Below are 13,445 nucleotides of genomic sequence, written 5' to 3' on the forward strand. Positions count from 1 at the left end.
TGAACACTTCCAGAGATAGAGCATTCACAACCTCTCTGGGCAACCAGTGCCTCACCACCCTGATCATAAAAAATTTCTTCCTGATCTAAACCTACCCTCTTTTGGTTCAAAATCATTACTCCTTGTCCTGTCACTACAGGCCCTGGTAAAAAGTCTCCCTCTGTCTTTCTCATAATCCCACTTTAAGTACTGAAAGACTGCAATAAGGTCTCCCCAGTGCCTTCTCCAGTCTGAACAACCTCAACTCTCTCAGGCTGTCCTCATAGCAGAGGTGCTCCAGCCCTTGGATCATTTTTGTGGCCCTCCTCTGGACCCGCTCCAACAGTTCCATGTCCTTGCTGTGTTGAGGGCTCCAGAACTGGACAACAGCACAAGAGCAGAGCAGAGGGGCAGAATCACCTCCCTCGACCTGCTGGCCACGCTTCTTTTGGTGCAGCCCAGGACATGGTTGGCCTTCTGGGCTGCAAGCACACATTGTTGGCTCATGTCCAGCTTTTAATCCACCAGTACCCCCAAGACCTTCTCCACAGGGCTGTTCTCAATCCCTTCATCCCCCAGCCTGTATTGATACCGGGGGTTGCCCCAACCCAGGTGCAGAACCTTGCACTTGGCCTTGTTGAACCTCATGAGGTTCACATGGGCCCACTCCTCAAGCCTGTCAAGGGTTGTGTTTTCAAACATGCTTAGGCAACATAATAATACTTTCTAAAGGCAACTTCAGCACTTTAGCTAGTTACCAAGAAGTCAAGAACTCTAGTTAGATTTGTAAGTCATTTTTATTTAAGGGTTCTGTGCTCTAGCAGCCTTTTCTCTTTTCTTTTTCTTTTTTATTTTTGTGCAAGCCAGAATTGTCAGCAAACCCAGCTTCAGCAGCGTGCGTGGCAGAGGCATGATACTAATTTACAAACAAGCATACAATCTTTTTTAGTTATTCTTGTTCAGGATCTTTGTTGATGCTCTTAGCCAAGAGGATAAACAGCTGTGGTCACCCGTCTCATGTTTCACCCTACAATGGAGGAGGAAGTTACTCATGTGTTCCTGAGCATGAAGAGATTACAAGTGAAACCACCCAGCCACAGAGCAAAATGATGTAAATAATTGCTATGATTGCTGAGCTGTTTTTCATCCCTCCTAGCACGGAATACTGACCCTTGCAAAGCACACTAGACAGTCTCTTTTGGCTACCTAAAAATAAACCACTATCATGAAACAAAATTATCACAACATTGAAATAAATCCCAACTATGTAACAGATATAAAAAGCAGTCCCCAGACTGCTGGGAAGCACATAGGTAATTTTTTCTGCTGGCAAGAAGTGGATATCCATAGTTTTAAGATGCATTTGGATTTTGCTGAAAACCAGACTTGGTCCTAATATGGTATTAAACAAAATGAGAATGTATCTGAGGGGGTGGGGTTTTAGCCTTACAAGCTATATATACATATTCTTTTAGCATTCATATACTTAGAAAGTGGCAAATACTTGAGAACAAAAGTCTAGGGAGACCTGGTAATGCAATATTTAATTTTGCTTAATTCCTTTAAGGAACAGTCACAAACGAACAAGGCATCATGGTTAGAAAGAAGTTTCTCACTGTCACACTGTATGCAGAAAGATTAGGTTTCTTATCACTTGTTCTGGACTGAAGACAGCTTTTGTCCATTGCTGTACTTCTTGGCAGATTCCTACGGCAAATCCTACATCAGTCAAATTTCTGCTTTCATTTCCATTTTTGTGTAAACTCCTATTACCTACATGCTCGTTTCTAAAACTGGTTTCCTGTTGTTTAGTTTTAGTGTCCTTTGTAGTAAAAGAATGCTAAACAGAGTGAAGTTAGCTATTGGGCTCTACATCACAGTAATTTTAGTAGATGTGCACACAATGTAAAATACAAAAAACATCCAGACTTGGGAGGATAAAGGATATTTCCAAGTCCTAAACATGCAAGTGAAGATTAATCATGTGCAAGAAAGCACACGTTTTCAAACTGCATAACAAGACGATGAATAAATCTTTTTCAGTATATTTTCTGCAGAAAGAGCCATTCAACACTGATATATTACAAAATAAAACTCCAGTTTTTTGTGAAATTAATTGTGGAAAATACCACATTCCTAACCAAGATGCCTAGCATACACTAATGGTAGTAACACCAAAAGAAAAGCTAGTTCCAGCTGCTGAGAATTACCTCCCCTAACATATTACACCAATCAATAGCTGGTTTTCATTTGCTCACGTTCCTGAAACCATACTGTTTTGAAGTGGAATATATTAAAATTTAAAATAAACAGCCTCAAGATCCAAGATGTAAAATGAAGCTTACAGCTAATTCCAGAAATAATGACAAAGAGGGAAAAAAAAAGCCTAGAAAGATATTTCACTTTCTTCAGGAAGTGCTGCATAAATGGATTTCCTGGTTTCAAGTGGTATATAGTTAATTTTCCTCCTATTAGCTGGTATAGTGCCGTGTTTTGGATTTAGGATGTGAATAATGTTGGTAACACACTGATGTTGTAGTTGTTGCTGAGCAGTGCTTACACTAAGTCAAGGATTTTTCAGATTCCCATGCTCTGCCAGGTGCACAACAGGCTGGGAGGGGCCACAGCTGAGACAGATGATCCAGACTGGCTGAAGGGATATCCCATTCCATATGATGTCATGCTCAATATATAAACTGGGGGGAGTTGGCTGGGCACAGCAAACATAGCCTGGGGATTGGCTGGGTGTCAGTTGGTAGGTGGTGAGTAATTGTGTTGTGCATTGCTTGCTTTGTATATTATTATTACTACTACTTTATTATATTTCAATTATTAAACTGTTCTTAACCCAAGAGTTTTCTCACTTTTACTCTTCCAATTCTCTCCCCCATCCCACTGGGGCAGGGAGTAAGTGAGCGGCTGCATAGTGCTTAGTTGCTGGCTAGGGTTAAACCATGACAATGGAGTGGTTACATAGGTAAGAATTTAATCAACCTGATACAGTTCAAAAATCCTGAAATGGCATTTCATAAAACTCCTGCAATAAACTGAACTAACAATGCAAAGGATTTGTCTGAAATAAGGAGTTTATTTGAAAAACACTCAAAAACTATTATTAAGAAATTACTTTTCTCCTCTACATTAACCTATTTACATATACTATATATATACATACACAGAGTTATAATTTGAATTGTGCATTACTATAATGAATCCATAGACTTACGTATTGTACAACAACTTGGTTTAACGTTTCGCATTTCTTGGATATAATAGCCTTTTTTTTGTCTGAAATTGTCTAAAAATTAAGCATGTGTAAAGTATATTATCTCAATGCATTGCTAGTAACTTCCTGTAGACACTGTTATTCACATTAGTAGAGCACGTACCCCTTCTACTAGTGGTAGACACTGACTGGCCACTGCTGTTACTACTTTTAGGATCGAAAGTCTCTTTACAATGGAAGAGGCTGAAAAGTTGTCTCTGATACTGAGAAGAAGCATAGTAGTAAATAAAGGGGTCAATGCAACAGCTAATGCTGCTGATGCAAACACACAGTAGGTAGGCAAAGTAGAGATACTCTAACCTGTTGTTGTAAGAAAAATTGATATAATGAATTAATAGGAGGATATTCGTTGGTCCAAAGCAAATAACAAAAACAGAAAAAACAGCCACACACAAGAGCAAGGCACGTGTTTTCTTACTTTGATTTGCAACAACGGTAGAATAACTAAGACATCGGATGATACACACGTAACAGACAGTAGAAATTATAAACGGCACTACAAAAAAAAAAGAAGAGAAGATGGGGAAGAAGTGAAGGTAATAGCCATGAAGTTCAGATTCTCTTAACACATCATGGCAAGTAGTTATATTTAACTTGGGTATTTCCACTGTTTGCTCTCTGACAAGAAAAGGTATAACCCCACTTATTGCTACAAGCCATATGATGAAACAAATCAAGGAGGCACGTCTTAATGTACGCCACCCTAGAGACTGCATGGGATATACCACGGCTAAGAAGCGATCGAAGCTTATACTTGTCATAAGCATTATTGAACAGTACATGTTACAGTAGAAGGCAGCAGTGATGAAACGGCACATCTGAGGTCCAAAAACCCAGTCGTTACCAGAATAGTGATAAGCAATCTTAAAAGGAAGCACGCTTACAAACAAGACATCCGCAAGGGCCAAATTCAGCATGTATACTACAGCTGGCTTTTCAATTTTCATTTTTCTCAGAAACACAAGTATTGCTGTAATGTTCAGAGGGAGACTCAGCACAAGCACTATCATGTAAACTGACGGAACAAAACGTGTCAGCCATGGACTGGTGAGGTATATTGCTGTTTGCATGGACACTTTTGTTCGTTGTTTGTGTAGGAATGATCCAGGCTGGTTGGTGGCTCCTGATCCAAATTCTGAGTCATTTTCAGTATCACCTCCAGTAGGTATAGGATCATCCTGGTGATTTCCTGAAAAGAGTACAAAACTTCTGACCCGTGGTATGCTGCCATTATATGGGAAGGCTGAAAAAAAAGAAAGTATAAAGATTAATAAGGAAATATTTACATGCTACGAGGAAGCAAAAACATATTTCAAAAAGAAAAGCTAAGATTGTATTAGCAACACAAAATAATAAGGCTAATTCCTAATTCAAAGTGCAGACTGCCCACAGATGCTAGTCCAGCCCTTTTTGTTTTAGCTCCTGTTACGAGTTTGGGTAAGGTGTCCTCCTTTGTCTCCTATCTCTTAGTATGGAAGTTTTTTATGATAGGGACTCTATCTGTGCTTAAGGACCCAATCTCATCTATGTTCCCTAACACAAACACAACAATAGATCTGCCACCCTTGAGTTGTTTTCACCAGACCCTTCATACAGTTTGTGAAAAATGAGAGGCTGGGATAAATACTGGTATTCATACACAAAACTCCCATTAGAAGTACTCATCACTGAAGTAACAAAAAGTTAAAAGTGCAATTAAAACATCCAATTACTAAGATACTTCTCTGTGCTCTGGAGACATCCTGTTCAACCTGACAGCCCCCATCAAGACAGATGGCAGAAGTCTACATGCAGTTTTCAAGGTGGATGTGGATCAACCTTTTGCTTGCATCAGGCAGGTAGCCACAGACTGCACTGAAACATTTCCCCAGTTCTACTTATCCGAGCCCACACTGTGCATCAGCAAGGACAGCATGTGCCCAGTGTGCCCTCAGGGTGCTTCTGAAACCTGCCACTAATGTTCCCTCTACGGCAGGGTCTTCTGCAGCATGGTTTGGTGGCTGTGACCTAGAAGAAAAATGTCAGGACAGGGTATCTCTGCTTTTTGAATATAGCTGTAACAAGTTAGGAATTTAGTGTCAGAAAGTGTTGAGTGTGTGGCATGAGTTTATTTATGTAAAAAAAAAACCCCACAAACCATCAAAAGAGCTACTTTAGACATTATTTCACAAAAGTTGCTTGCAGGGAGAATTATTTTGGAAGACTGTCATTTTCAGCTTTGGCTTAATCTAGTTAGGTGTAGAATAATTCAAACACATAATGGGCAGACAGAAGTGACAGAGTTGCTACTACTTAAGTAATCATTCATCTGATCCTTTGTTGAATCCTAGACAACTAAAACAAAAATGAAGGTGTGTTAGCTTAGAAATCAGTGAGCTGAAAGTACATAGGCATGATTCACCTGTCTAAGATGCTATTTGTTAGAAGCAATTATTTGTTCTACAGTAATTCAAATCATTTTTTTAAATGCAGATGAAAACAAAAGTATCTGAAGGAGGAAGATGGCAAAGGGAGGAGTGTCTGCAGCTTTCAGCAGGCAGTTACCTCTCTGTGCACCGGCTGTGGGAGAAGGGTCCTGCCCTGCTTGAATTTTGGTGAAATTCAGACTTGAATGTGGGGTGAGGTCAGAGGAGTGGTAGGGGAATCTGGGGATTGTTTAAGGCTGTTGTGCTGCATGTATCATGTGGTGTCACAGTGCAGTTCTGGGGGCAGAGGGGACAAGAGAGGAAGTGTTTGAGATAATAATTTTCATACGCAAAATTACTAGACTGTAACCTCTGCAGGCCAGAAAGAAGGTGCTGGATGACAATCTGAGCCTGGGAGCTTGTTGTATAGACTGCAGTGGGAACAATATAATACTTACACAGAAACACAAATGCACAGAAGTATGTGAGATTCAGTGTTCACACAGAAGGGCGCTAAACCAATTTATACAAGAGTCGATTCTGTCATTTAAAAGAGAACATTAACAAAAAGCAAAACTATAGATCCTTAATCTTTAACCTTACTTCAAAAGTTTAGTCCAAGCAGTTGGACAGCTCAGGGAGTCAGCTCCTAGTTCAGCAGTTCAGGTGCAGCACAAGTTACATTTAACACCTCCAACTTTAGCTTGTAGCTGACATTCATCCATTCACCTGTGGCTGACATCAAATAGTTAGGTGATTTCCAGGACTTAATGATGATTGCAACAGAAATCTGTCACAACAGACACCATTGCTATTCATCTCTTTTGGGAGGATCATAATCATACTTGAATAAAAACCCCCTGATTTCTCATGCCAGCGGCAAGTCTCCATGGTAAAATCATCAGTAAGAGAGAAGAAAAAGCTTGAACAGTACCTCTAGTATCTCCAGTACATACAAGTTTCATGAATTCAAGACTCTGAATGCTGTGAATATATATTTCTTCCACTGACATTTCTAAAATGGAAAATTTCTGAAATGGGAGACAATGACGATCCTAGTCCCCGAAGGACTATGTGTCCTTCTTTGTTTCTCCACCACTGAAGAACAGTGTGAAGAACCAAATGAAGAGGTGACATGGTTTCATGTGAGGAAGGCATGTTTTTAGGGAACAGATATAAACAGACTTGACGAGAGGGAGGATAAACCTATGTCTGGAGTCAGGAACTGTATTGCCATGAGTTGGTAACTGAGGTGCTTCCAGCAAGCACCTCCCTCATCCCAGCATCCCTGAACTTTTAAGGGCTTCACCTGTGCTGCCTCACCTGAGCTAGCAGCACTGCAGTGAAGCCACAGAGGAAATGCTGCAGTGCTTCACTTTTGAGCACTAGGGATTAAACCAGCCAGATCCACTGACTCTTAATGACTGAGGTTAAGTCACTTAATGTGGAAGTGCTTGGTGGTAACCTGACCCATTTCTCGTCAGTGACTCCTAATTTAGAACCATATGAAAATATGCTAAAGGAAAAAAATGACCTTTGTCTTAGCTATTGCTTACAGTTACTCAAACATAGCTCCAAGAATTCAGGATATAATTAAAATATTGGCAAACTTATTTACAACTTTCTTAGATGAAAGTCTTTAAAGCCTGCATTACTCCACTATCAAACTTTTCTAAAAGTAGAACCCTATTACAATAATTCAGGACATATCACAAATAATTTTAGTTTAGTTAAAATTCTCTGGAATAATAATTTAACTTGATGAAAACCACATGTTCTCTGATTAAGCAAACACTTTCTAAGTTCAGAGTTGAACTCAACTTTGATGCTGTTAACACCACTGCCAATGTGTGCCAGCCCGTGTCTCCACCTTGAACTTAGAAAACATGAGGTACTACTTGAAAGCCAGCTCTATGGAGAAATGCAATGAGACCTCAAACTTGCTATGGAATGGAATTAAATTTAATTTTAATTTAAAAGATTGATAGCCTGATATCAGTTCTTTTCCTTTGGAAAGCTGCTTGATGTTTGTATGACACAGTGCCTGTGTGTGACTAGAAAAAACAATAATGCATTTCATGCTTTCTGAAACAGAAAGGAAGATGGTTACTGCCCTGAGGTTCTGGATTCTTTTTGTGTCAGTGTTTATTTTAAAAAGCCGACGATTAGAGATATATATACATAAGGGAAGAGGATGAAATGATGTCATATTATTTCAAAAGATCTTACTGAACCTTGACAATAAAGTTCAATAACGGGAAACAAGCATTACCGATAAGCTGGGATACTGCAAGACAGCCAGTACAGTAGCTCTACAGAAAAGATTGTAAAACTACTCTTACATAGCTACAGCTCTACCAGAATCTGTCAGATGTTCCTTTCTAGCTGTTTTAAAGCTGTAGGTATAATTTGTCTCTAAAACATATTTCACTATAGCTTGAGTAATTTTTAGTAATACAAATAATCTGTTAGGAAACCAGAGGTAAAGCTTGTATAATGATCACAGATATTCAAACAATCATCCTATTTTTGCTAGGCTGTCACCTGATCCATTTGGAAGAGGTCAAACCTGGTGGATGACTATCTTTATGACTAATAGTATTCTTGTTGCTGATATGACAGAGTTAGCAGCTATATCAAAGAACTTGTAAAATATAAATAGGTATGAAAGAACAGGACTAAGAAAGTAGGAACAAAGAAAGGGTGGGATAAATCAATAACGTTTAATGCTCATGGTGTGCAGTCATGACACTGGACAATCTATATACAGACTTTCCTATTCTTCCAATATGGACTTTAAGAGGCAAAAGTTACATAGAATCAGTACAATACTCAAATTGCTTGTGGTCTCTGCACTGATTCTCCAAAAAGGACATATAGAAATTATGTGGAAAGTTCAGTAAGTTTGGGCTTGTTTGATTTTAACAATCTATACTGTGCTGTGCTGTTTTCCATTCAGTACTACGTATTGTTGGTGTCATGATCAGCATACACATATTCTGCTTACCCAGAAAGACACACTTTTTTTTTTTTTTTTTAACCACAAGGCTATTTATAACTTCCTTCCATGTCTACTTTCATGTGCAAGGGCCTACTGTGCATACTGTTCTGTGAAAGGAGAATTAGAGGGCAAAAAATGTAATGTCTTCAGCCAATCGTAAAAATCACTCTTGAGCTCCCAATGAAAATTTCGAAGTATTTCTGTAGACCCATAAACCTGGACAGGATGTTACAAATTAGCCATGGTCATGTCCCATGGGATATTTCTGTGAGGTGGAAAACTAAAGATTAGGCTCCTACTCAAGCCAATTAAATACGTTCCCTTTGTGCTGCTAGACAACTATTAATACCGATTTCTGGGCATTACTGATGACAGCTGCACCCACACTGCTGGTTTACAACAAAAAGTCAGTTCCTCTTATCTCCCCTTTGTATAATCTGCAGTGATAAGCATCTTGAATCTAAATTACTCAGTGGCCCATAAATTAGGTACTCACAGGCAGAATGTGAAGTGCATGCCAGACATGTATAAGATAAGTCACAATTTTGTAGGAGAGATGTCAATTATTTGCTTTTGTAAAAACAAACACCATACTGTATTTAAAAATACTCTTTAGCCCTCGTCTCCGTTTATACGGAATTCATTATTGTATTGCACGAGTAGCGTAGTTACAATTTGAACACATTTTCCTGAGGTATTGTTTTCTTGCAACCAGATGTCAGCTCCTTTTTGCTTTCCTTTCTCAGCTGCTTTCACCACAGGTGCTGGCTTTAAGCAATGACAACATCTCTCTATCCAGCTATCAGTGTCCCAAGGCAGGAAAGTCCTGGCAGGTTCAGACCTCTGCCAGCCACCTCATCAGCACGTGGTCAGCTAATCTGCAAGCGCCTAGCGCCAACCTGCTGCCAAACCATTGCTTTTTCACCCACCCACAGGACCATAAGGTGAGAACCATGGATGTTGAAGGACCAAGGGGAAAGTAGGGAGAGAAGCCTCAGGTGTGCAAGGGATGAGCACACCTAGGGATACAGCAGCGCATGGGTGATGGGAATTAAGTACATTCTAGAGGAAACAGGGAAGCTTATCTGGGACAGTGGGAAAATGATATTATTAGAGTGGGACTGAGCACAAGGGGAACAGAAGGCATATTCAGATGGCCAGGCTTTATTAGTTCTGCTGTGCAGGAAGTAACTTGTTTTGAATTTTTCTTTTCCTAGTGATGTAATACAGTAACTATTTCAATCATTATTTCCTAAAGAAGCAGCAAATAAATAGTGTAATTCGGGGTGCTCTTTCATGAAGACTAGAATTTCAAAAGGCAGGAAAACAAGTTTGAATGTTTCCATAAACTGGCAGAATAGCACCTGACAGTACAATCTTTTTTCTAGCATTAACGTTATAGTTGTCTTTTATCCCCCTCCCCGCCTTTTCTTTATAAGGACATTTTCTGTAGACTTCCAATACAAACACGGTTATGTTCTCTGCAATCCCACTTGCCCTTGCACCAAAAAGTTGTTTAGTGAAAATTACTTGCCCTCTCTGATTCTTCCCTCCCAGCATAATTACAAAAACTAGCTCAGCCTCCTTTCAGCCTTTGCTTTAGTAGTCAAAGTATGCCACACTCTGAAATTTCCCCTTAGCTGTTCCTCTAACCACCCCTTTTCTGTACAGAGAGCTTGAACTGAGTCTTCCCAGCAGGTACCTCATGGGGCTAAGTTATTTGTACAGCAGCGCTATGATCCCTATGTAATTGAAAGAAACGCTAAACTGAATTTTACGGAAAAAATTGTTGCTAATCTCCAAATGCAGAATCTTGCCCTTTGTACTGTTGTATCTCTACCAGAAACTGGGAGGTTGCAAGCATGTGTGTCTTCTCTTTCTTTCCTTCCTTCCCTCAACACCTGCACTGCCAGACAAGCTTTAACCTAGGCAGGTCCATTGTCTCACCAGGTGTAATACTGATGTTGCTATTAGTGCTATTTCTAATCCAGTAACCATGAAGGTCATCTTGGGATGGGTGTTTTGAACTATTTTGTGCTGGCAGATCTTCCAAACTTTATGCTACCTACAAGTTCAGCTGGCACTCTGTCTTCTGAAGTTGTTACAAAAGGCAATGTCAGTTTTCTTAGGAAGTCCACCAGCATGCCTCACAAGCCGGGTCGCTTCTTTCGTCGTTATTTTCTATTGCGTGGCTGCCTCCTCAGCCACGGGACGACTGTAAACCATTCTTTGCTATCAATAACATCACCTGTGGAGTTGCGTCGTTCTCAAATCTATGTATTTCAGATCTACGACGTTTCCTTTATTCAAAAAACTGGTTCCCAAAAAGCACGTCTGACGTTGCTTCACCCAGGCTAACTTTCTGGTTTAGCCCTTCTCTTGCCGCTGCTACGAGAGCAAACCTCGAGCAGCGTTTCACAACGCCAAAGAAAACGCGACCCTAAGCCCCAATTAACACTTCAACGCGGGAGACCCTTGCCCTGGCTCCCGTCGTAGCAGGGCAACGACGCCGTGCACTAACGCGGCTTCCGTTTGTTTTCCTCGGCCGAGGCGCAGGGCTCCGGGGCCGACACCAAGGCGGACGCCGCCGCTTCCCCGGGGACCCCCGCGGGGCGGCCGTCCCTCCCCGTCCCCCCACCCCGGGGGCGGCCACTCACCGGCGCGGGCGGCGGCGGCGGCGGGCGGCGGTCGCGGGCAGCCGAGGAGGGCCAGGGCGCAGAGCAGGGCCGGCAGCGCCCGCGGCCCCATGGCCGCCGCGCCGGAGCCGGCCGCGGGGAGCTCCCTCCGCTCCCTCCGTCCGTCCAGCGCAGGGAAACGCGGGAGCAGGCGAGACGCGGTGCGGCCGCTGGCGACGGCGGGCTGGGAGTGCGGCTGCGGCGGGGGAAGGGCCGCCCCGCGGCCGCCGAGGCTTCCTCCGGCGGTAGCGGAGGCGGGGGCGCCTTCGTGCCGCGCCGCCCCGGCGGAGGGGGGGTGCTCCCGGCCGACCCCGCAGCGCCCGCCGCGGGGGCGGGGAGGGGAGCCGGGCCTCGGCGGCGGCGGGCCGGGGCGGCGGGCCGGGGCGGCGGGCCGGGGCGGCGGGCCGGGGCGGCGGGCCGGGGCGGCGGGCCGGGGCGGCGGGCGGGGGAGGGCCTGCCGCCCCCGCAGCACAGCAGCCCGCCTCGCAGCCCCCGCGCCGCGAAAACGGCGGCGGAAAACGCTGGCACCCGGCTGGGAAGTGGGGAGCGGTCGTGGGCTCGGGCAGGGTGAGAGGGCAGGAGGTGCAGAACAAAGGGTTATTCTCGAGGAACTATTCTAAGCTAAGTTTGCCAGATTTTGTTTGTGCAATCCAAATATCTGCTTTAGTCGTAATTGAATGATCACGCTCATTCAGAAAAGCTCCTCAGTACAGAGAGCTGCTTTGAATAAAGTAGACAACACCGAAGCTTGCTTGTGTTGCATGGGTTCAGTAAGCTGACTGCTCTACAAATACAGGACAACCTAAAAGGGATTCATTACCCAGCTTTGCTGTCCTCGTGGCTGTTCTTGCAGGACGCCTGAGGGAGTGGTGGCACTCCTCAGCTCCAGTGGCATGTGCCTTGGACAGGAAAGCTTATTCTGTCCTTCAGAGCTGCTCACGAATCAAGGGCTGGTTAAACTGAAACCAATATGAAAGGTATAGAGGAAAATGTTTTTGTTACTTTACAGCCTAAATAATTAGGCTCTTTTCTTTGAAAATACTTCTCCGACTGGTGGTTTGAGTACTTCACATTTCTTAGGCCTATAACACAGTCAAAAGCTTCACAAGAGGAAAGTCTTTTTTTGGTTTGCTAGGGTCTGCTGCCCTATCCTCAGCTGCACATCCTTCTGTTTACAGCAATATAGATGAAAAAAGGGGGAGGGAAGCCCTATTTAGAACTTGTTCATGTGTATGAAGTGCCTTTATTACTGCAGAAGCACTGACCTTTGCACTTAACTGAGAGTAAAGTCATGGAAAAGAAATACTCCTGATTAAAAATACTAGTTCCCAGTAACACCTCTGGGATGTTCTTCCCACAATCCTAACACTTAATACTTATAGCACTGTTAAGTGAGACTCCAATTTGCGTAGAGCAAGGGCAAGTAATAAATGCAAGTTTTACAGCTGGCCAGCCTTTCTGCAGCTCTATCATCCTAAACACACTAGGGAGCCCACACGGAACACCCTTATACTTAATCATGAACTATTCTTCATCTATTTAGAAAATACTTTCTTCAGAGATAATTTCATCTTTTTGGGAAGGGAAAGTGAAGCTATTCTTGGGCATTTCTGTTGTTTCACAGCTCTATAAATGGACCCAAAGGTAACATGTAAAAATTTCTAAACCCAAAATGAACTAAAAGTGAACAAAAGTGAACTAAAAATCAGTCTTTCTTAAAATAAATTTGTATTTGTAAAAGTTATACCAGAAGAGCATACATTTTCAGTATTTGTATTTCTTAAGTTTCAAGAAGCTTTAACCAGTGGGCCAGCGCTTGAGGGATAAACCAGTCTACAGAGTTTGTGAAAGCTGGGAAGGGAAATGCAGATTTTATCTGCAGGGAGTACTTTAGTTGCGGATATAAGAAACAGTTATAGGGCTATGTCATTTCATCTTTGTAAATTAGATTACTATAAACATAGCGAGTGAATAATGTGGTGTGTGTACATTTTCTGTCTGCACATGGGAACCAAATTTAAGTTAATTTTTGTATCCTGTATTTATGCAAGTCAGCTTGCTACTTTCTAGCTAAACTGTTTATAATGAAGGTGAAGAGT

At 42.4% G+C, this 13,445-nt stretch overlaps 1 protein-coding gene across 2 annotated transcripts; it reads right to left on the reverse strand.

The window, feature by feature from the left end:
• Positions 1 to 2,948: 2,948 nt before the first annotated feature.
• Positions 2,949 to 11,714, reverse strand: F2R (coagulation factor II thrombin receptor). 2 transcript variants are annotated; one of them, XM_064438096.1, is made up of 2 exons: positions 11,329 to 11,714; positions 2,949 to 4,508 (listed from the first exon to the last, which is right to left on the reverse strand). In XM_064438096.1, the coding sequence occupies exons 1-2, from the start codon at positions 11,417 to 11,419 to the stop codon at positions 3,310 to 3,312; spliced, it is 1,290 nt and encodes a 429-aa protein (XP_064294166.1). In that variant the 5' UTR covers positions 11,420 to 11,714; the 3' UTR covers positions 2,949 to 3,309. The 2 variants fall into 2 exon arrangements, with proteins under 2 accessions (XP_064294166.1, XP_064294167.1); XM_064438097.1 differs by lacking the exon at positions 11,329 to 11,714 and adding an exon at positions 6,274 to 8,703.
• Positions 11,715 to 13,445: the final 1,731 nt, after the last annotated feature.

This window comes from Phalacrocorax carbo, chromosome Z (genome assembly GCF_963921805.1).
Source record: "Phalacrocorax carbo chromosome Z, bPhaCar2.1, whole genome shotgun sequence".
Taxonomy (NCBI): domain Eukaryota; kingdom Metazoa; phylum Chordata; class Aves; order Suliformes; family Phalacrocoracidae; genus Phalacrocorax; species Phalacrocorax carbo.

What these genes read in the sequence shown, in the direction of transcription:
- F2R (XM_064438096.1), bottom strand. Translation starts at nt 11,419, where the DNA reads ATGGGGCCGCGGGCGCTGCCGGCCCTGCTCTGCGCCCTGGCCCTCCTC. An exon ending in CGCCGCCGCCGCCCGCGCCG is followed by an intron (nt 4,509 to 11,328) that starts GTGAGTGGCCGC and finishes CTTTTTTTTCAG; the next exon opens with CCTTCCCATATAATGGCAGC.